The 24,798-nt window shown below is 37.0% G+C and overlaps 1 protein-coding gene across 1 annotated transcript in view; it reads left to right on the top strand.

Moving 5' to 3' along the window:
- Nucleotides 1–24,798, top strand: part of ADGRL3 (adhesion G protein-coupled receptor L3) — a 792,227-nt gene that overhangs the window by 642,536 nt on the left and 124,893 nt on the right. Inside the window, exons 11-13 of the mRNA XM_032849431.1 lie at nucleotides 491–594; nucleotides 9,690–9,875; nucleotides 12,882–12,920. Coding sequence (XP_032705322.1) covers nucleotides 491–594; nucleotides 9,690–9,875; nucleotides 12,882–12,920 — 329 coding nt within the window. The remainder of the gene's footprint in view (nucleotides 1–490; nucleotides 595–9,689; nucleotides 9,876–12,881; nucleotides 12,921–24,798) is intronic.

Here is a 24,798-nt window from a genome sequence, read left to right as displayed (position 1 = left end):
TTGCCTGCCTTTCCAAGTCCATTAAACACAACTCCCCTATACAGTAGACCTCAATTTAAAACATTCGAAGTTTCCCAAGGACAACATATTTTTTTTCTGCACCTAGAATGCCCTTTCCTACCTTGTTTTCCCAGAAAACCTGCAAACTTGATTCCTTTAAGAACCAGCTGCTACCTTGCCTCTGAAAACTCACACAATCGGCCCCACAGAGCCAGATACCACATCTCGGGAATTTATGCAACTGTTTTCTGTATCTGGTGTAGTTGCCAGCAAGTGCTTTAAAAATACTGAATGATTTTGTTTGTTCTGTTGCATTTCTCTGATGTCTGTTGTTTGCCAGACGCTGTGTGTGGTGTTTTAATAAACATCATCGTAGTTTAATGATTTCAATTTTGTCTTTGTTCATATTTAAACATAACAAGGATATAAAGTCTTTGTAAGCAAGATGGTTTGAATTTTTAAAGCAGACCTATTTTTCTCATTATTTTAGGAGTATCAACTTATCTCTGTCTGGCTCCTGATGGAATCTGGGATCCCCAAGGACCAGATCTTAGCAACTGTTCTTCTCCTTGGGTCAACCATATAACACAAAAGGTAAATCAAGTGACTGACCAGGAAGGTTTTCCCAAACCTAGATCTTCTGTTATGGATTATAGCTGTTGGCAAATAAAACAGTTAAGTTTTTTTTTAATTAATGTAGAAATACTCTCCCTTTTTTTTTTAAAGATTTTATTTATTTAATACTCTCCCTTTTTAATTCTCTTTAAGATTTAGTGACAACCTTTGATATGCTATATGCTAATTTAGAATTTTGTTGTTCTTAAAGGGCAAATCTGTGAACTTCCTCAAGCTAAGCAGTATTCCTTATAATAATTTTATTATTAATAAAATTTTTATGATATTGTGAACTCCAGATATAAAAGTCCAAGAGCCATTATAAATCAAGCTAGCAAGAGCTTCTAGCATACATGCACACGGATTTTCCTTTAGAAATAATAATTAGCAGAAAAAGTCTACCTTTGGAATCTTAGGCTATTTGATAAATGTTCTGTAACCTAATCGTTTATCAGTGTTAAAAGTATACATATGTGTGACAGAATCTTGCAGACTCAAATTTTCAGGGCTTATTCTGTTGCAATATGTTGAGCATTTTTATTATTAATGCACTGTGGGGCTTTGAATTGATTTCATTACAGACAGAGACCAGATGTGCATTTATGCCAAAAGGGCTATGGGATGAATCCTTATTATAGCAATTTGTGTGGATTTATGTACTCCTAAAATGAAGAGTCCTTCTAAGGCACATTAGCTAGACTGAGGAATTTCTGAAAGAGATTTTTCCTGAGAAATATTACAAATGATGGCCTTACTAAAAGCCTGTCTGTGCCATTTGCTCTTTTCTCTATTTGTTTTTAACTGGGCTGATCCTCAATAATATACTGTATAATAATCCATAAATATCTACCCAGTAGATCATTTAGCAGATGAGCCATAACTATCTATTTACCCTAAATCATGGAAGAACAGTGGTTATATTGACTCAAGTTACCCTCTTACATATGCATCTCCATACTTGTTGCTATTCATAATGATGCTTCTCCAATTTCAGCCCTGTTCCTGCCACAGTTTTTATGTCCTTTGATTTTATTACAATGTAGCTCAGACCCCAGGGCAAATAACTCTTACTGGATGTGATCAGATTAAGAGATCAGTAGTGTATCTTCTTACATTAGCAACTTTTAAAAAATACTCCCTGCATACTTAGCCCAGGGGGGTAATATTAATTCAGTAATAATTCACCTAGAAAGCTGAGTGTTTTCATGATAATTCCTGAATATAGTTAGGCTATTTTATTGCAGGAATTACTGGGTGACTTTAACTGATAATGATGCTTAATTCTTTTTCTTTCCTCTGCAGACCTCCTAATCTTATGACAAAAGGGATAATTCTTTGCAAAGACCAGACAGCTGTTGCCCATTTGATTGATGGATGGGTTTTTTTTTTTTTAATATAACAAATACGTTCCATTATTCCAGAGCATTTTTGTTTAATCCTATAGTGTCTGTAATATTATAATTATTTTAAGATTATAGCATTTAGGCAATTGGAATGTATAATAATGCCTTAGTTTCATTTCTTATAAGTTAAGAAAATCTTCAAAATTATAACAGGAGGCTTTAGAGCACCCTCAATCAGATTATTTAACTACACCAAGGTCAGGGTTGGAGCTGGGGTTTTGGCTGGGTCTACCTTTATCAAGACATCATGCGTGGCCACAAGACTGGTTAAACTGTGCCCAGATTTTGACTGACTGACTTTTTACTTACTTCCTTAGTCTCTCTTTACTTTTGTTCACCCTTTCACCTGGTGTGTCCTTCATACCTCCAAATGCTATTCATTGAATAGAAATGGTAGTTGAATAGGTTTCTTTACTACAAAACTCCAAAACCTTGAAATAGTAACATTGTAAATCTCCAAGAGATAATTTGTATGCAGTATTCACAGAACAATTTTTCCAAGCCATCTCCCTTCTCTCCAAAGCATCTTTCATAGAATCCATACCTTTGCTCATTTCCTCTGTCAGTACCAGAGTCCCAACGATAAACGGATGGAACATTCGAAGAAAAGGGTTTGTTTACAGTGTTCTTGGGGGAGCAAAGCTGAACTGGGAAGGATGGAGCAGCAACCCAGTGCCAGTAACCGGTGAAACTGTTCCCAAGCCCAAGTCTGTGGTTGCTGGATCAAAGGAGTGACTTAAAATTGGAAGGGAATGTCTTTGAGAAGAAAGTTGACCTACAGAGGAGAGATTCAGCCTAGCCCCAGGCAACTTTTCGCAGAGATGTAAAGGATTAAATACCCTGACCTCACTCTCCCTCCTCCTTCCGTTCACTTGCCCACCCTCTCCATTGAACAAACCCAGTGGAAGCCAGAGAAGAGGGGGTGCTCATGATAACATCCCGAGTTCACCATGTAGAGCAGAGAGCAGGATGGAGGAGGATGGAAAGTGGCCTTGAACCAAGAACTGGAAAGTATAATTCTCAGCTTTGCACTCCCCTTCTCTCATTCCTCCTCCTTTTCCCATCCTATTCTTTCTCCTTGCACTGCCACGCCCCCTTCTTCCTTTTCCATGCCCCATCCCCTCTGCTCTGCTCTGAACTTCCCCTCTTTTTCTGATAGATTGTTTATGGTCATGTTGAAAAATTAAAATAAAATGGCTATCTTTCACAATTCATTCCTTCTGTCTTTCCCCTTCCATTGTCCTGTGAACTTAAAATTTTAAAATGAAAGAACACTTTTTACGCCCTCTGAAAGCATAGGCGAGAAAAGAAAAGAGGGAGTGATTTTCTGTAAACAGTGTATTCAGTTTCCCCTCCTCAAGAGTTCAATGAGTGAATGCATCCTGGGATGGGAGGTGCCTCCTTTATGACTTCATAGTTTTCCTGGGGAATTGCTGAGGGCTTTTGATTATCTTTCGAGGATAAAGAATATCCCTGATCATAGTCTCTGCATCGATCTACCATGGGGAGGGTCATTCTTTTCATTATCAATAATACTGTCCACCCACTGCGTGTTTGGCACCAGTAGACAGCAAGTATACACATATAAATGGATCGGGATGCTTACTTTAGTTTGAAGAAGCAAATTACATTTTCATGTTTGTTAATAAGAAACGAGTAATGCTTTCCTACTCCCATCCCTGCCATCAGGCCAGGAGGGAAGAAGAAAACAGGCACAGAATCTTGATGGCTTCTGATTCACAAATGAATTCAGGCCACTTACATACTGGTGAGATTATAGATTAAATTTTGTGTGGTGATGAAGAGCGGGTTACATTTTATTAGAGAAAATGTAAGCCTCTAAAGTCAGAATTTCACGAAGAAATTTTATTACAAACTAGCCAGAATAGTTTGATAAGGATGAGATTTAATAAAAAGCATAATTTGAACAGAAAAGAAAAAGGCAAAAGTTATACACAAAGGGAACTTTGTCCCAGTAACAATAGAGAGGGAGGAGGTAGAGAGAAAAATTGGTAGGTAGTTGCATGGATGGATGGGTGGATGGATGGATGGGTGGATGGATGGGTGGATGGTTAGAAGGAAAGGCAGGTTCAAAGATAAATGGATGGGTAGAAAGACAGATTGGTCTTCTTGAAAAAGCCAGCGAATTTAGTTTAGAGCTTGGGCCCCTCAATCATATACAGCAAAATATCCTATTTTCTCACCTTAATTACTGCTTACTAAAATATAGTCTCCAGCTTTCGCTTGATCTCTAGATTACGCCAGATTTTCAAAAAGGAGTTTATATTTTCTATGTTGCATACTTTTAAAGAGCTTATTGCACTTTAAAATCCCTCCAGTCTTTTGCAATTTAAAAATCTTTGAAATTACAGTTTTGAATAGCTTCCATATTTCTTTGCATATGAAGTGAGTTATGCTTCCTACTTCATTACCTGGTTCAACTGTTATATGGAAAAGAAATGCGTGAACTGTCACTGGAAAACAGTTTCTATTTCTAGCAAACTGAAGAGTCTTGTCTTTTGTTTGTTCACAAGCTACTGACAGAGTTTGAGATAAGTAGAGGTCTTCCTGCATTTTCTAAAGACGTGAAGATCCAGAATTGTTGGGGTTTTACAGTATAAAATAAGTCCATTTTCTGCTAGGGAAGACTAGGTTGAATCCTATCACCCAGATTTTAATTTCTCCCTTCTTTTAATCTCCGCAGAGCTAATATGGAATGAAAGCAAATTGCTTCTTAATTTTTCAGAGATTGGTAGGCTTTCTAGGACTCCAGGCTTATTTAACTGACTTTCAATTGCGAGATAGAACCATTTAATTGTTTATATTCCTTCTTGACTCTGATTTATAGCAAAATAACGTAAGTAGATCTTTCAAAGAAATGATAGCTATATACTTAAACACTATGAAAAACTCCTTCATGAATTGTTTTGGCATCCAATTAATGTTTGATGCAATAATCTCATATAATGTCAAAACATTTCAGAGAAAATTGTTTTCACATGTGTCAAAATTTGAAATGTAAATAGTATCCATCTCTGTCATAATTATTATCTTTAAAGCTGCAGGGTTCCCCTGCCCCCCTTCAAGTCCTGGAAATAATCCTGCTATTTCAATACAGGCATTAATTTACTAATCCTCATAGAACTCGTAAGATTTCTCAGTGTGCATGTGCTTATTTCTAAGAAAGAAGGTTAGTAGAATTTAGTGCAAGAAATGTTAAAGAACAGACATGTTCATTAGGTCTATAAGCAAGGATATGCAGAGTAACATTATTTCAACACAGATTCAAGTGTATCTGTTGTATAGAAGTAAGATAACTGTGGTCCGACTGCTGTGGTGAGAGAAAAAGAGCAATTAGAAAGGCAATAGAGCAGCCTCTGGATGCCACTGGAAAAAATACGGTCAGAGAAAGCCTGGTCTGGAAAGGCAAACTTTGAGCTAGGATGTTGAGGTCACAATGGCTATTGGAGAAATAGTTAATGGTACCCAACACCTTCGAGTCCCTCTCTCTCCTTCCCCTCCCACAGCCAATCAGACAGTAGGCCTGTCGCTGTACTTATAAACCTCTCCCAAATCGGGCCACTTTTCACCGCTGCTACCCTAATCCAACGCAGCTTCTGCTGCTGGAGTCTCTTAGCAAGGTCCCTTTCATCCACTCTGGAACTTTCCAGTCCATTCTCCTGAGTTGATTTCAAATACAACTCTGATTAGACCACTCCTGTTTGGGCTCTTAGCACCTTCCCTTGCTCTTAGCACGTCCCCAAAATCTTCATCATGACTTCTGAAGGGGACTGCTTAATCTGCCCCTTACTCACTTCTCCAGCAGCCTAAACCCCACTTAAAGCCCCCTTTGTGCAGTTCCCCTAGGACCTGTGCCCTTCCCTCCTAAAAGTGTCCTCTCTGCCTAGGGGCCTTCCCCTACCTCCCAACCCAATTCCCTTTCCATTCCATTTCATATTCAACATTATTCCCTGGAAAAGCCCTTCCTAAATTATTCCCTAACTTCAGACACTAGGGTAAAATGCCCTTAAGCTTGGGTTCTGTATTGCACTCAACAAAATTAAAATTAAATAATTCTTTAGTTAATTTATTAAAAACCCTTTCTATTGCTAGTATGTAAGCTCCTTTGGAGGGGGAACCTTTTTATTCAGTATTGGAGTCTCAGACTTTAGCCCAGTGCTATTAGAAATTCACGTGTTAAGGGTGCCTGGGTGGCTCAGTTTGTTAAGCTTCTGCCTTTGGCTCAGGTCATGATCCCAGGTTCCTGGGATCGAGCCCCACATCAGGCTCTCTGCTCAGCAGGGAGCTTGCTTCCCCCTCTCTCTCTGCCTGCCTCTCTGCCTACTTGTGATCTCTGTCAAATAAATAAATAAAATCTTTAAAATAATAAATAAATAAATAAAATCTTTTAAAAAAATTCTAAAAAAGTAAAGAAAAAATACATGGTAATAAAGACATAGAAGAAAACAATATAACAAAAAAAATGAAGGTTATAGAACAATTATTGACAGAGTAAAACCATAAAATTCTATAAATATATTCATTATTATAAGAATAACATAGAGGGAGGGCTCCTGGGTGGCTCAGTCATTAAGCGTCTGCCTTCGGCTCAGGTCATGATCCTGGAGTCCCCGGTACAAGCCCCACATTCGGGCTCCCTGCTCCTCAGGAAGCCTGCTTCTCCCTCTCCCACTTACCCTGCTTGTGTCCCCTCTCTTGCTGTCTCTCTCTCTATCAAATAAATAAATAAATAAATAATCTTAAAAAAAAAATAGCATAGATGGAAACTACAACAAATGTCAGCACACTAAAATCATGAATTGATTAAAAGAATATCCCCTTGGAAAATTATAGGCATTCCAGCTAATGGATATTCATACACACAGGGAAGAGTTTTTCGAACTTACCAAGCACTTCTATCATGTGTTTAGACTTACTGAATGGAGTACTGAATTTAAATACTTAGTGAATACTAGCATCTCACTAATTTAATTAATGAATACCAAATTTTATAAATCATTCACTGGTTATTAGATGGCCAGTAAGCAGCCTTAAACTGTATGTAAAATTAAAATGTATGGGTTATAATCATATTTGTGTCGCTCACTTGGTGACCACTTAAAAGTACTTTCATGAGGGCGCCTAGATGGCTCAGTTGGTTAAGCAAATGCCTTCAGTTCAGGTCGTGATCCTGGAGTCCCAGGATTGAGTCCCACAACAGGCTCCCTGCTTGGCTGGGAGTCTGCTTCCCCCTCTGACCCTCCCCCTTCTCATGCTCTTTCTCTCTCTATCATTCTCTCTCTCTCTCAAATAAATAAATAAAATCTTAAAAAAAAAAAAAAGTGTGCTTTTCCATAGCACCTCTTTAAAAAAAAAAAAAGTACTCCTGACCTGTCAGTGGACCATGAATGCTCCTTTGATCTACATTGACTTTGTTACGTACTTATCCTTGAGCCCTATAATGTATTCCATTTGGTTTGTAGGTATCTTAGGTATGTAATCCCTGACCATATTTTACAAATTTATTAAAGTTAGTGCGGATGTTTTCTATTCTAAGGATTTCTAAAAAGTACTGATTGTATAGTAAATACTTTACCATATTCTTCTTGTAATATCTAAACATTATAGAAAAGATTTTTCCTTTAATTCCCATCTTTCAAACTTCGTTCTGTGTGCTTAAATATATATAAAATAAACACATAAAATATCATGCTTTATGTATTGTACTTCTTTTTCATATGCTACTATTGCTTTGCATTTTTATTTCATGAATACCATGCCAATATATATTAGCATATATAAATAATTTTTATACTTGCATTTATTTTAACTCAACAGAGCATGTTGAAAATTGATGTTAACAATTGATCTCCTTTATACATTTAAGCTGTTGTACAATACATGGTATGTATATATATGAGCAGTTTTCTTTAATTCATAATCCATTTTGTTTTCTATTATAGCCAAGCTAGAATGAACATGTTTGAACATTTCTTTTTTACATCTGTGGGATTATTTTATTTTTTATGGTTGAAATTGATAACAAAAATCACTCAATTTTATAGTCTTCACATTTCAAAATTTAATGGACACTCGTAATTTGTTCCAGAGGGTTATACAGGTATATGCCCGATAGTAGTTTCTGACGGTGAGAGACATTTCCACAAATCCTTGCCAACATTTTCTTACTACAATTTTTTTTTTGCTCTTATTTTGGATTTTCTGTATACTTGAGGATGAGATTATTAATGATTTAGCTTTCTGCTAGCCCTAATTTATTTGTTTCTTTAGCATTCAATTCCACTAAAAACATTTATTAAGTATCCGTTAGAAGATACTGATAACCTTTGTGACTAAGAGTCTTAGTCATGCTCAAACACGTTAGGAAGATAGCGGACTTTTCTCTGTGTGACCCTAAATTTTATACTGGACTATGCTTTAAAAAAAGAAAAAAAAAAAAAGGAAGGAAAAAAAAAGTTTCCTAAAGATAACACTGTTATATATTTATGTTATTATAGGGTAAAATATCCCTATCCTCTCATTACCCAAAGCTGTCAAATTTATTCACATGAGCATGGGCTATTATTAGTCTTTGTCTTTTTTAATATCTTTGGAGTGTTGACAATTTGATATCTTTTTTTTTTTTTTTAAGATTTTATTTATTTATTTGACAGAGAGAAACACAGCCAGAGAAGGGAACACAAGCAGGGGAAGTGAGAGAGGGAGAAGCAGGCTTCCCTCAGAGGAGGCAGCCCAATGCAGGGCTCCATCTCAGGACCCTGGGATCGTGGCCTGAGCAGAAGGCAGACGCCTAACGACTGAGGCACCCAGGCACCCCAATTTGATATGTTCTTATAGAGCATACTTGAAAAATCAGCATGTAGCTTCTAAAAAGGAAGATGCTAGAAACAGCAATTATTTGCTACCTAGTTCAATGGGATCAAACTCTCTTACTTGCTTAATAAGGAAATGAAGACCCTTTGAAAACCAGGGATTGTATTTAGGGTAAAATTTTCACAGAGCTTAGCAGTCAGTGTCCTTTGCGTACTAAATACTCATTTAAACACAATGGAAAATCTGTGCTTGCCTCTGAGAACTTAGAATATAGCTACAGAGTCACAACACAAATTCACCAGTATTGGATTTAAAAACTCACAAAGAGGGGCACCTGGGTGGCCCAGTGGGTTAAAGCCTCTGCCTTTTGCTCAGGACGTGATTCCAGGGTCCTGGGATGGAGCCCTGCATTGGGCTCCCTGCTCAGCAGGGAGCCTGCCCCCCCCCGCCCCCCGCCTTCTCTGCCTGCCTCTCTGCCTACTTGTGATCTCTGTCAAATAAATAAATGAATAATCTTAAAAAAAAAAAAAACAGAGAAATCATACGCCAAACCTTAGATTTGACCACTCACATGGATAATTAAAGTGAGAACAATTTTCAGAAGTAAGATTCCTCAGGGAGGGGCTTCTTAAAGCTGTAAGTTTCAAGTTAGGTATTGTAGGAAAAAAATGGATTAATAGGAAAACTCAGGGAACATACTCCAGGTGAAGATAGAGTTTAATAACTATTTCTTGGCTTGGTGATTGTAATTCATATGCAAAATCAATTGTTCACAGAGACCAATGAAGTCACTTAATGAAGATCTCTTTCCTTTTTATTCCATTTTCAAATCTGCAGTTGAAATCTGGAGAGACAGCTGCCAACATTGCTAGAGAGCTGGCTGAACAAATAAGAAATCATTTGAATGCTGGAGACATCACCTACTCAGTCCGTGCCATGGACCAGCTGGTAGGCCTCCTAGATGTCCAACTCCGGAACTTGACCCCAGGTGGAAAAGACAGTGCGGCACGGAGTTTGAACAAGGTAAGGACTTTGCATATATAAATCTTCAAAGTTGTAGTAAAATCAAGGGAACTGCGCTGGTTAATTTTTCTCCTTCTATAAAATCAGATCAGTCTAAAGAGCATCACTAATTATATTCAATCTGCTTCATTCTTTTATTATAATGGTGACCGTATTTGGCTTCTAATCTAAAGACACAATAAGGGATAATCTCTGTCCTTATATTTTTTGAATTTACAATTCTATTTTCTTTGGTGTTTACTGTTTTGAATGCTCAATTCTGGCAAGGTCAATATGAGTAAATTAGATTTATTTTGTTTCTTTTTTTTCCTTTTGAACTTTTATATCAAAATAATTATAATAAAATAAATGTCTAATCAATAAGTAGAAGTTTATAAAATGGCAACAACGAGAAAGAATATTAGCAATTCATTAAAGATGTTTAAAAGTGAAATAATTTAATCTAATTATATTACCCTTAAAAACTCATAGGACAAGTAATTAGGTTTTAATTTATATTTCCTTTTGATATTTAAGTTACTTAGATTTTACTTCACTATGTTAACATAGGTTTAATTGTATGGCAGCAAATTTGAATTGTAAATAATGAAAATAATTCATTTTTTCAATTTCAGAGAAGATACATTTTTATATTCTTATTTATACTTACAAGTATACAATACATACTTATATATGACATAAACATACATAACCATTTTATGTTTACTGTATATAACCTATCCACTATAAAAGCAATTTATTTACATAAATATGTAAAGTATATTTTTCATATTTTTAAGGAATATAATTTATTCCTTATAAGATCACATGGCAAATTGACTCCACGATGAAACGATACTAGGGTTGCTACATCAAATGGCATGTGTTCCTTGAAAGGTATTTGTGTAGCAGAAGTGACCAGTTTCTGAAACTGAATTTTAAGGCCTTGAATGTCATAATAGTCCTCCTACTTTAAAAAGCAAGAATTTGGCAGTAACAGACAAGTCCTCTAAGGAATTCACTAAATGAACGTTCCCCTTTAGAATGAAAAATAACTTTTGAGAGTGGTCTTTTAGGATGTTAAGGTTTTCTTTGTGTCTCATTAGACTAAGAGTCTCACTGAGCAAGACGGAAGAAATTTTTCAAATAATGATGGTTTGATGCAGGAAAGCCTGACATTTTATCTGCCAAATACAGCTTTTCCTGCAATTTCATCCTCAGAAAACAGATTCAGTTTTATCTAGTAGATCTAAATTATTACTAAAGTTTTTTTTTTCATGCTGAGTGTAAAGGGAGTTATTTTTGTCACTTATGCCCCTGATAGAATCACAACCAAGTCCCTGATAAAATATAATCCACAGCTGCCTATGTAATCTGGACATGCTGTGATTTTAATGTGTTATTACCCAGGCTGACTGGATGCTATTAACGAATATTACCACCAGCTACTGTTATCCTAATGTACTGGAAGTAATAATTTCTATTAATGTTACATATCCATAGCATAACTTGTTATAGCAATACTTTGTATCTTTATTTAAAAATGGTGTTGATGTCTGACAATATCAGGTAAAGCTGGCGATTAATGTCACATTCTAACTGGCTACAGCTAATCAGCTTGCCTACTCTGAATATCAAATAACTACATAATGGGCAAATTTTCCATTTGTGAAGCTTTTTAATGCTTTCTTTTGTTTTCCATTTGGCTCTTTTCAATTGTTTATATAATGTGGTTTGTCATATGTTAATTTGCATGATGGGGTAAGGAGATGGGAGGTCAAAGGTTATTCACATGCTCGCTGGCTTGCTCTCATTTCCTGCGGTTCCCACTGTTTCCTAAAGCAGTTATAACCCATCAGATTTGCAGAAGTCAACTTGGTACAAATCAATTGAACTCCACATTGAAATTCTGAAGGGTTTAGAGTCCTGCAAAACCAAGATGCGAGTCAGTGATCCAAATGACAGAGTTGCCAATTTACTTGCACTCATTCCTCACTTAATTCTTTAGAGGAGTAACTGCTCTATGCTCTTTGAAGACTGCATGAATTAAAGTTGGGAGAGTATTAGCCACACAAAAGGCATCAGAGTAACTGCTTCTTAAACCTGGGTAATTTTCTCCTTCAACAATCAAGGCTACTGAAGGAAAAAAAAATAGGGAAGAGGAAGAAAATCACAACCCATGAAATTTTGTGTCATTTATTCAAACAGGGCAATTAAACTTATTACTTATTTATTTTATCGCCAGAAAAAAAAAATGTTTGGGATGGAATATGAGTTGTTTTGCCCACAAAAACATCATGCTGTTTGCAAACAAATAAACAAAAACAGGCTTCTTATCCCAAAGAAGTTTCTAAAATGTACAAGGGGTTTTGTTGTTGTTGTTTTTGTGTTTTTTTGGTCAAAACTGTGAAAAGGAATTATTCAAGACATAAAAGCAGTGATAATTCAAAAGATTAATCACATTCTTCTAATCAGAAGTTACTTATCTGTTGGTATTTTTCCCTTGGAACCAAATAATCATAATCAATGGGCACTTCTATTTTTCCGATAAACAAAATTTCTCGTGTTTGAACATATGGTTTGTGGTGCATATTAACCATCTATATAATCTTGAAACCACAAACAATGTGGGTTCCAAATTTTTGATATAGTTTACTTAACTTCTTATGTCTTCATTTGTGGCTCATGAATTAACAACTAACCTGATGTGCAATGAATCATTTCAAACGACTGAAGGATAATGGTATTTACTAATTTCTACCAAATTTATTCCACGATTTCCTCCCATCATTAACAACTTTATACCATCCAGTTTTCACTTGGGTTGCTCCGAAAGGGTGCTGGCAACTAGTTTTCAAGCCGTTGCTCACATTTTGCTGCTGCTTTAGCTTTCATTCTCTTTTAGAAAGTAGTGCACAACAAAATAAGGTGTTTTGTGTAGATGTGTTCTTTTATTTTTCTTGTTTTCTTCTGTCACTAACTTGTTTTTTCTATTCTGTGTTTAATCTGCTGTCTTAATGGATTCAGCTTCAGAAAAGAGAGCGCTCTTGCAGAGCCTATGTCCAGGTACTTTCTGCGTTTTTATAAATGTGTTAAGTTGTTGAATTGTCTCTGTTGGTGGTACCATGTATGGGCATCAGATAGATCAATGATAATGTACCCTGTTGAGCTAAAGGGATTTCAGGGAGGGCATGGAGGGTGGGAAGAGAGAGACATGTTGCAAGGGTATGTGCTGAAAATAAATTTGGCAGCGCGCACGCTCTGTCATGCAAACCGAACACAGACCAACAAGGAGGGGCAACTTGGCATGTGACAGTTTTGATCACAACTAAAAGGTGAGTTGGGTGTAATATGTAAATCTCTCATTTCTTCATAGAGGTGTGTAGGAAAACATTTTGTTAATACATTGGGTCAGTTAATAGTGAATAGCAAACCATTCAGAAATGACATTGAATGAAAATCCTGTAAGTCAAAGAATAGTCCAGGATACTTGGAATATCATGCTTCTGTACCAAAATGTTCAACCCATGCTGGGACTCTCTTACTTTCCCACTCACTGTAAACATTTTAGTCCTGATACAAATGTAATTTTTCTCCAGTTAACATGTTGCAATTTGTTTCTAAGCAGGGTAGAAATCATTCCTATGTTTATGGGTTCTGTGTGAAAAGAATTCCAGAAACAACCTTTATAGTTTTTTTATAAGGCAGAAATGCAGGAAGGCACTGTAGAGGTGGAAAAAATTTTCCTTTTTCCCCACTCGGTTCTTTGGCTGGTCTAGTGATTAAATTGACATAAGACAGATTAACAGGAGGAAAACAAATTTAATTCCATATGTACAGGAATCCCCAAAAGATACGAGACTCAAGGGCAGCCAGGCAGTTGAGGCTTAAATATCATCCTGAGCTAAGAAATGAGAGAGGGGCCTGGGGTTTCAAAAAAGAAGAGGGAGAATAATTTACATCAGATATTAGCTAATATACATTTTACTTTATAAATTAATGGATCTTTGTGTGTAAGAAACATTCCATTGTTTTTGTTTTGTTTTCTCCTAAGTCTTTGGGAATTACATATTTATGTATATATATACATAAATATATATATATATATATATATATATATGAAAACCTATCCTCTCGGTATGTGCAGTAGGTACAGAAGTTGAAGTATTCTTCAACAATGAAGACTAAAGATCATTTTTGAGCAATATGTGGGTTTTTTTTTATTACAATCTATGCTATCCCCTTAATGGGGCCTTGGAGATAATTAGCCTTTCGGTATTTAAATCTATGAAATGCATGGTCATTCAAACATGAATCTCTGATGGAAAATTAATAGCACAGTTTATTCAATGGCTGATTTCCTGGTGTTATAAGTGATTGTCTGTGAATAAATGTTTTATTGACTAAACATCTGATAAGACCAGATACAAACAGGGACACCTGGGTGGCTCAGTGGGTTAAGCCTCTGCTTTCGGCTCAGGTCGTGATCTCAGGGTCCTGGGATCGAGTCCCGCATCGGGCTCTCTGCTCGGTGGGGAGCCTGCTTCCCCTTCTCTCTCTCTGCCTGCCTCTCTGGCTGCTTGTGATTTCTGTCTGTCAAATAAATAAATAAAATCTTTAAAAAAAAAAAAAAAGACCAGATACAAACAGAATATTTGTGAAGTAGAAATATCTGCTCACTAAGACATGGCATTACTTCTATTTGTTGTAATGTAGATTATTACTCTATGAAATTCTAAGGTGAATAATACTTTAAACTTTAGTCTATTAGAATTTTAAAGACTTGCCTAATGTCCCTAGTGTTTTCTATGTTTGGAGCACATTCTCAGCTATTTATGAAATAGGTCTAAGATATACTGGAAGTGCTTTATGTATTAAATTAAAAAAAATATAATTATGTAGGAATCATGAGATTCTAAAAAAAAAAAAATGTGGCCTTTCCATTGGTACACATAATGATTCTTAGAGGTTTGATTTTTGACCATCAAATTCACTTAGCTTTTAATGATATAGAGGTACACTGTCTATTCTATGAATTGTCTAGATCCATCTTTCCTACATTTGTTTATTTCTTACTTCCTACATTTGTTTCTTTCACCAAAGAAGCATAGTAAAATCTGGACCAGCATCTACCAGCCATGGTAATTGTTAACTGATCTATATAGGTGAACAAGAGGTGGTTGCTTTGATTTTTTAAATAATATGTGAATGCCCTAATACTCATTACCCATTATGCCTGCACCTCCAAAATTGTAACAAAAAAACAAACAATTGGGTCCAATATTTTTTTTTCATTTAGTTTTAATTTAGGTTACACTAAAATCTTAGTTTACTATCAAAAGATAGAAACTGATAAGAGTCATAGTAAAAAAAAAAAATCATTACCATGTCAAGCAAAACAAATACCTTCATTTAAGAAGAGAGTGTTAGGTTTTATGCCAGAGAAGACACGTAAGGTTTGTGTTACATAGGTATATTAAATAACTACCGTGATGTCACGTATAAATAGAAGATACTTTAAAGATGAACATGAGTTAGCTGGAGAGATGAGATGACTGGCCCAAGGTCACACATGAGCACCCATGGCACTAATACTGCTATTCTAATGTGCCTCCAGTGCTTTCCCAACCTCCACAATGATTTATTATTAAGAATAAATGCAGTTATTAGGCAGTAATAATGTAGCCATCACTGTAGGAGGCAGTTTGCATAAATTATTATTTAATACCCACAACAGTCCTATGATATAATTATTGCTATTTTTAACTTAAAATAGAGAAAATGGAGCCTGGGGGAATTAAATGACTTTCACAAGATCATACAACAGAAATTGAGGGGGTCCTGAATTCAAAGCTAGGACTTCCTGACTCAGAATCTCATGCTGCAAATTCCTAGGATACCACCGTTACAGAACCGATTCATTATTTAGAGTTAGGAGTTGGGATATATCTTCTGGTTTACGTTTATTGATTTATTTTATTATATATCAGGGATAGTATAAACTAGTTTTTTCCTTTCCTTTTTGTTTGAGACTGAGTTCAAATGACTGTAGAGTAATCATTTTTGTACTGTTGATTAAGCGCAAATACACACATAATTTGCTTTGAGGGCCTTTCAGAGAACTCTGTGATCAAAAAATTATCTTATTAACAGAGTGGGGAAAAAAGCAATTAGAAAATACTGTAACTCTCTGTTAAAGGAGATCTATCAAAATATTTTCCAGAGTGACTGCATCATTTTGCATTTCCAACCAACAGTGCGTGAAGGGTTTAAGTTCCTTCCCATCCTCGGTAACACTTGTTATGCTCTGTCTTTTTTGATAATAGCCATTCTAGTACAGGTGAATTGTCAAGTCCTTAGCCCCAGTCATGGAGTGGGGGCAGGGGGCAGGGAGCAGAGTCCAGGAACCAGTGCAAAGTCCTATGGCTCCAAAAAGAGATGTATGGTTTTCATGAGACTCTGGGAGGACAGTACGACCTCAAACCGCTTAAGAACAACTGCTTTCATGTTCTATAAATGTTACCAGAACTTAGATTTACACTTTTTCCCTCATTTTTTAAGTAGTTCTCCTCGTTATCAAGAAATATTAAGAATTACTGGCATTCACTCTTCATGGCTTTAAAAGCAGGATGTTTTCCTATTAAAGAAATATATGTTTTTAAATTTTTATCAGCCATTCCTTTTGTTCTCCAGATCTCAGAGGCAGTATATGCTCACCGGAGAGTCTGTAGTCAGACTTTCTTAATGAAAGCTGTAAGTACGTAGAGTTACCCATATGAATCTTTTGAGTCATTCTTTGGAATCTGCTATTACCTACACCATCAGGTGGAGAACTGATCAGAAAAAAATGGTAAATAGATGCAAATGAATGAACACACACACACACACACACACACACACATCCCTGGTCTCCTTCTTCCTTCCTCTCCTCCTCCTTCACCTTCTCCTCCTCTGCCTTCTTCTTCTCCTTCTTCTTCAGAGGCACATGGTCTGTGTTCTCCAAAGCTTACAAAGTATCTGGAGGCACCTGGGTGGCTCAGCCAGTTAAGCGTCTGCTTTCAGCTCAGGTCGAAATCTCAGGGTCCTGGGATTAAGCCCTGGGTCTAGCTCCAGGCTCAACAGGGAGTGTGTTTCTCCCTCTGCCCCTCCCCTCTCTCGTTCTCAAATATATTTTAAAAATCTTAAAAAAAATTTTTTTTTTAAAAGCTTACAAAGTAGTTGAAACAAGCCATCTGTTTATTTCAGTTTGGAACTGTGATTTCTGCACGGCTTCTTTACTAATTTAGTTTGTTTGTTTTACCTTAATTATCCACTAGAGATCTCTATCCTAGGCATCAGCCTGAAAAAACAGTATCTCTCTTCAACTATGAAAGAACACCACGTAGTAGTTAACAACAGAAACATTCAGGAATTAATAGTTGAGCACAGGGGCCCAATAGCCTTATGGGCACTGGGAATACAATAATGCACATAATAGGCAAACCCTGCTCTCCCTCCTAGGGTAAATGCTCTAGGGACAGAATATAAAGAAGACCGTCAGTATCCAAAAAATATCGCCTATGAGATTCCCATAAATACTGAGAAAAAGAAAGCAAGATATGCATCACTGAGGTGATATTTGAGCAAAACCCTGAAGGAGGAAGGAGTGAAGTATGCCCCTAGGCAGGAAAAAACACTCTAGCAGAGAGACAGTTCCTGAGGTAGAAATAAGCCCATGGTGGTGTTCCAGAAGCCCAGTGCAGCTGGTGTGGTATAAAAGAGAAGAGGGTCACAGGGCATGCATCTGTGGGATGGCAAGGGCCCAGATCTGAGAGAGCGTTGCAAGGACACTGGCGTTTATTCCCAGAGACACCGTAAGCCACTCCAGGTTTCTGAGCAGAGTGATGACATGAACTAATCTGTTTTAAAAAGTGAAGCGTAGGTGATTGCAGGAAAACTAAGGGCTGAAACCCAGGGTGACCAAGGACAATAATGGACAAACAGAATAGGAGTGTGAGATGCTGACATAATTACTCAGGTTCAGAATTTTTTTTTTTTTTCTTTTCTTGTAAGTGTAACAAACAGGACTTGCTAGGGGATGGATGTGAAATGTCAGAGGAAGGGGAGTCAAACATGACAGAAAGTGTTTTACAGGAGCAGCCGGAAGGATGAAGTCACCATTGGGGTGGTCCGTCTCCGACCAAGTTGGGACACGCACACCAAGGGCTTCAACTCCAGGGCTTGTCCGCTTTGAGATCCCTATCCCTGGGCAACGCGGATGTTACGTCTGCAGTCATGTAACAAGCATCAAGTTCAGCTCAGAGGTCAGGCTAGAAAGAGCTGTTTGGCAACCGTGGACTCCCAGTGGCATTGGCAGCCGACGTGCTTGATGACAGGGGAATGCTTGTAGGGAAAGGAGAGAGAAGAATCTAGGCCTGAGCCCCAGGACACAATCCGACTCGAAGGGGTCAGGGAGACGAGAAAGCAAGGAAAAGCCAAAGAGCAGCCTCAAGGAGCAAGGAAGACCTGCCGAGCGTGGCCTTCGAGGGTCCGCCGAGGGTCGTGTTTCACAGACGAGGAAGTCGTGCGGGGGGCTGCTGGCTCTGCTCAAAAATGCTGACGCAGCTTTTCGATGATGAGAAGGAATGTCAACTTTTGCTTAATTAAAAAAAAAAAAAAGAAAAAAAAATCCCAGAGCCCACATAGCTATGTTATGGTATGGACTGTCAAAACATTTTACCTCTTCCTTTCATTTTTGGGCCTTTAATGCAGACTTTCTGTGAACCCAAGTTCCTACTTGCACCTTTGACAAAGCGCAAATTGAATTATGCCCGTTTTACTTGTCTGCCTTTGGTGCATAAGACAAGAAGGATTCTAACCTCCATTTATACTGCTAGGAAGAAATTAATGAGTATTTTCAAGTTCCTTGTTTGGTCACTTAATTGGCTGTGTGACAAAGAGCTCCGTGGTGCTTGTCTAACAACTTTCGGAGTCCTCTAATGATTTGTGCTTTGCCTGACTTGTGATACTATTCTGTGTGGCCTGTCAGGCTGGATATCCTTGTTAAAGTGGCTAGAATAAATTGGGTAGTGGTGTGCATACAATGTAGTATATTAACTACAGCAACAGGGAGTACTTTTAGCAGCTCTTTCAAGAGATTTCGATGTTTGCCCATAAGCATCAAAGCCAACCCAAACTTTCATTTAATATAATTAAAAGGACATCTGAAAGTAGTTTGAATCACAGCAGGTTCTTGAGGTTTGGTAACCCTTTGTTAAGACCCTGTGAACTTAATATATTTCACAGCTTGATAAATCTGCACTTGATTTGTGTCAGTAAGAGAGAAAATATAAATCTGCACCCTGTGTGTTTCGGGTGCCCTGAACCTGTTGCTAAAAGACATTGAGATCAAAGAGAGTGACTTCCATCTACCAAACCAGAGTAGTTTTCTTTACATAAAGAAGTCCTAAGAATTCTGTCCGGTGAGTTGTAGTCCTGAAATGCTGTTATAAAGCCATCATTGAATCAAAAGACAGTAAAACCGAAGGTCACGTATGCAGGGTAACTTATACAGGTCATTATTTAACTTGGACAGGTCAGTTCTCTATTAGAACCCTAATAATTAAAAAACCTCTACAGGACGATGGCAGATGTTGATGATGGAGATCCTACTCTGACGTGCAAAGAACATCATTCTGGGAATCTCAGAATTCCTGTGGTGAATGTGTCAGGTCAAGCGGTGAGGGCTGCTTTCCAGAGTCATTTCCAACTCTTCCATTTTGCACGTTTCCTATAAATAAACAACATGTTCTAGCCGTTCTTTGTATATACATGGTTTATGACTGCTTCAGGAAGTAATTCTTATGAGGGTTAAAAAAAAAAACCCTTCTGTTTTTAAATAAAATATTTTCATCTAAAACAAAAATATTTTCCCACTTCTCTTCACCAAGCTGCATTCTCGCTTGTTATTTTTTAATCAGAGCCTGGGTCATTACCTAACTTTAAAATTGTTAATTTAAAATCATTTCTAATGCATCCCTGCTTTCTGAAGGGTTTACCTACAGAAAGGTTTTTGAGTACATGGAATATAAATGGATATGATATCTGTGCAAACACAAAAAGAATACACATCAATTTACTTTATTTCTTTAGTATCTTTATGATCACATAAGCAAACCAGAAGGAAAAGGATATTAAAAATAGCATTGCAGATTTAAAATCCTACTTTCTGAAGTTATCATTATCTTTTCTGGTGCAGGTCAGAAAAGAAATGAAAGTTTTAAGGTGTAATTTACAGCAAAGCAGTTGCCTGATGACTTGGAACCAAACAAATGATTTTTTTAGTACTGCTCCCAACAGAGTTATAATTTTCATATTTTCCTTTATCTAATGTACGAATTTTATACAGCTAGTAGTAACAAAAACTTAATTGGTAGCTTAAACAAACCAGGGCTTTATTCACATGCATGAAAAAGAAATGCAGACAATGTAGTTAGTTCAGGATTAGCATGAAAATTCCACTTCAGAAACCAAGGCTTCCTCTGTTTTTCTATTCTGTTATCTTTAACACATGGACTTCCATCCTCAACATGAGATGATGGCTTAGGCTCCAGTCATCTCTTCATGCTAATCTCTACACTGAAGAAGGAGAAGGACAAGTAACTAAAAGATTCATCTCTTTTTAGAATGTTCCAGAAGATGCATAGGTGGGCAGTGTCCAGTGATTCTGTGTCCAAGTCAGGGAGTGTTGTTGGGCAGCTAGCATTTTTAGAGGCAACCAAAAATACTTCTTTTTCTTATGTGATGGTACATATTGATATCTTCATCCAGTTTTGATATAATAACCTACCATAGATTTAAAACCATATAGGGTTACTTTTGAACCCTAACTACCAAATAAAATTCTCTTTTGATGATTCTGTTAGTTATGGTCTTGGGCAATTGTTTTGTTAAAAAGGTTATTTCAAGGGGTGCTCAGTGGGTTAAAGCCCCTGCCTTCCGCTCAGGTCATGATCTCAGGGTCCTGGGATCGATCCCTGTATCAGGCTCTCTGCTCAGCAGGGAGTCTGCTTCCTCCTCTCTCTCTGCCTGCCTCTCTGCCTACTTGTGATCTCTGTCTGTCAAATAAATAAATAAAATCTTTTTTTAAAAAAAGGTTATTTCAAACCATTTTTAGATAGCGTTTTTCTTCTTTTTAAGTAGTAGTAGTTGTTGTTGCTTTTTAATAGCTAATATAGACACATCGTTTAAAATTCAAAACGTAAGAATAATAAAAATGTCTTGGCCACTTGCCATGGCCGTGCCTTGCAACGGGGGCGTGCCCCTCACAGTGAGATCTAGTTGAAGATGCCTCCTAGAGTTGTAGAGCGCAATCTTGCCGCCCCTCTTTCTCCCCAGGCGTTCAGCTCTCCTTCAAAGCAAACACTATTATCAGCCTCTTAAATATCCTACCAGAGAAGACTATGTTTATCCTTATCCATGGTTTTACAATATTTTTTTCATGGATCTTATTATAAACCATAGAACGGTATTGTTCTCTGTATGGTTCTCTTTGCTTCCAATGAGGACTTTGGGAGTAGCTTGTGGTAGACCCACACAGTGGGGCAGCATTCCTCCTCAGAAAGGAATAAATAAATAAATATGCAAGAATCACAAGGTAGCCTTGTATCATGGTTTACATCAACAAAACAACTTAACTCTTTTAGTAGGACATGGGCTGAATCAACTGCCATACGAAATAATGGAGTACTCCCTCAGTCGCAGAAGCAATGAGGTAGATGTTGTGTTGGTTTAGAAAGGCTGGTGTGCTGGGTTAGAGGAGAAAACAAACAGGCAAGCAAAAACCAACAGATAACAGCATGATTACATATATCATGATAAGATTATATATTATATATAATCTTATATGATCTTATATGATATGATTATATATATGGTCACATTTGTTGGCATGTATGTATGAATATTTCCAAGTCTAGAGGGATCCACAACAAACTCTTGAAGTGATTTCTTCTTTGGGTGAGGTTGCTGCTGTTGTCCCATAAACAGACTCTCAGGTTTTAATTTATATACTTCTAAACAATACTGTTTACAAGCATATACTTTTTTAGGGTTTTTTTTTACTAATATACATAATTTTATATATTTATATATCCTACTTCAAAGTAAAAATTCATAAAGCTGAACCAATGGTCCCTCAAGAACAGCTTCTCTGTGTTTTGTTTTGTTTTCTCTTTGTTTCACAACCATTCTGCCAATTCTCAGAAAAAAATTATCTAGAGTCATTATTATTTCAAGAAGAAGGGCATTTTGGATATTTTTAAGTTCGAGTTTATTTTGAAACCAGTGGTACCTCTCGTCCCTAACCCTGTGTGATACCACACTCTTCTGGGTCTGTTTTCTTCATCTCAGTTGTTGACTATTCTTTCTACATTTCCTCCCCTATCATTAGTGTTTCTGGGTTCTTCTACAAGTTTATCTGGGTAATTTCAGACATACCAATAGCTTGCTTCTTACTTACCCTCATTGTGCCTAAACCTATGTCAAGAACAGATGTTTGAGTAAGCTGAAGCTGAGGGGGTAAGAACATGCTCCAATTATGCCACTTGGCCATATTCATTATTTTAAGCTAAAAGCAACGGACATATGAAATTAACCCTTATCTTCCATTAGTTTCCCCTATAGATCTCCCAGTTACTTTCCTACAGTTTACCGTTCCTGAAAGCTTAAATCCTTTTCCTTTATCTTGTCATTTCTTCCCAAATGTGTTGTTCTTTTGTTTAAAAAATTACATAGGGGCGCCTGGATGGCTCAGTGGGTTAAAGCCTCTGCCTTCAGCTCGGGTCGTGATCTCAGGGTCCTGGGACAGAGCCTCGGGCTCTCTGCTCAGCGGGGAGCCTGCTTCCTCCTCTCTCTCTCTGCCTGCCTCTCTGCCTACTTGTGATCTCTGTCTGTCAAATAAATAAATGAAATCTTTAAAAAAAAATTATATAAGCGTGCAGCCCTAACTGCTTCTTTAAGCCTTTGTTTTTCCTCTGTAAGTTCCTATATGCACATAAAAATATTAAATAAAAGTGTAATGCTTTTTTTATGTTTATCTGATGGTTTAATTCTCAGGTCCGGGCATTAAATCAGTATATTCCCTAAGAGGGTAGAGTAGAGGGAAGGTTCCTTACCAGGCTTCTGTAGACCTTTTAAATTGATTCCATTCAAGTACCTTGCACTCAAAATAGGCATCCTCTATCTTTTAATGAACAAAAATTTGCTTCTCTTTATTTCCACTTTAAATGAGTGCCACCTCGTTGCCAGCACTCAAATTCTGTGCACTGCATTTATTTTCCCTACCAACTGACCTTAATTAATCAACAAATTTTTAAAATTGCCTGTGGAATCCCAACTTTTCTTCATCCCCAAAGTCTGTACAGATTTGAACCCTGGTTCTGCCCTAAGTTAGTTAATTAACCTTGAGCACGTTGCTTCACTTTTTCTTAGTTTTCCCCCTGCAAGATGAAGATACTCATTTCCACCTCATTTAGTTACTGTCAAAATTAAAGGAGTTGACGAATAAAGCATTCAGATGAGAATTGAGAACATAGTCAATACATATATTTTTAAATGTTTATTTATTTATTTGAGAGAGAGAGAGTACGAGCAGGAGGGGCAGAGGTAAAGGAAGAGAGAATCTTAAGCAGACTCCATTTCAGGGCAGAGCCTGCTGTGGGGCTCGATCTCACAACCCTGAGGTCATGACCTGAGCCAGAACCAAGAATCGGATGCTTACCTGACTGCACCACCCAGTTATTGGGCTCCAGTATTCCATGCATATTAACCATTGCAATGTATATCACTCCTCTTCTTTAAGTTTTTCAGTGACTTCTTATGGTTCTTAAGAAGAATCGTACATATCAAACATGGTTTGCGAACTTCTTTGGAAGCTAGTCTTCACTCACTATCTTGCCACTGAACCCATTGTACTCTGCTTTGCCGTAGGAATCCTTTTCAGTTTCTGGGGGGTGTTTGTTCTGTTTCCCGTCCACATCTACATGCACATGCTCTACCTTTTGCCTCTTTGGCCAAAGTCGAATTTAAGCTTGGAATTCTACTTCATGGAGCCTCTTCGATACGGTGCTTGAACCCTGTGTTTCCACTATTAGAACACTTGCCATGTTTCTACTTGTTTAATAGTCTGGCGTCGCTATATTGTCATTACTCTCAAGGACGGGGAACATCTGTCTTTCTCGCAGCATCCCAGTTGAAAGTACTTCGTTAATATTTGTTGAATAAATATTGAGTTAGCCAGAAGTTTGAGTCAAGTTTATAGCTCTGTTTAATTCCTGTAACACAATATAGATTTATTTGACAGCATTCAATCATTTAATCCTAAATGAGATTTTTAAAATAGTACAATAAATTACAGTTTGCTAAAAGCAGTACATTTTTAAGCAACAAGGGATCTCTTAAAGAGGCAGAAAGAATCTTTTCTGTGAAATTTAAGGTTCATCTTGTTCTACTGTTAAAGGCTCTTATCACTATATGAAGGTCAGTTGTGTTATATAATCTAATTTTAATTAAGATTTGAAAATGCCAACACTTCACTCTAATAGAAAAGGGAGTTCAGAGATTAGTAGTTTTTATATTTTTAGTAATATTAAATGACAGTGATTATAGAAAGAACCTTAGGTTATTGATCAGATGTGTAAATATCAGTCACTCAACTTGACTTCTAATAAAAAACCTGCAAGTTCAAAACTATTTTGAAGACTCCTCTAACATTTGACCTATAAAATTTTCATTTGAATCAATATATAAGCGTAGATTAGAGTACAATGTGCCCTATTTAGAAATGATTTTAAACTTTCACTCCATTTTCTTTTATTCTCAAATGATAATCTTCATATCAAGAAGTCAAAAATGAAGAATTTAAGCTTTATTTTTCAAATTATAAATTAATAGCAACTATACTATA

Source organism: Lontra canadensis, unplaced genomic scaffold (genome assembly GCF_010015895.1).
Source record: "Lontra canadensis isolate GAN:19392208 unplaced genomic scaffold, GSC_riverotter_1.0 scaffold1, whole genome shotgun sequence".
Taxonomy (NCBI): Eukaryota; Metazoa; Chordata; class Mammalia; order Carnivora; family Mustelidae; genus Lontra; species Lontra canadensis.
The sequence above is the reverse complement of the archived record's forward strand: the minus strand, read 5'-3'. Positions and strand labels throughout refer to the sequence as shown.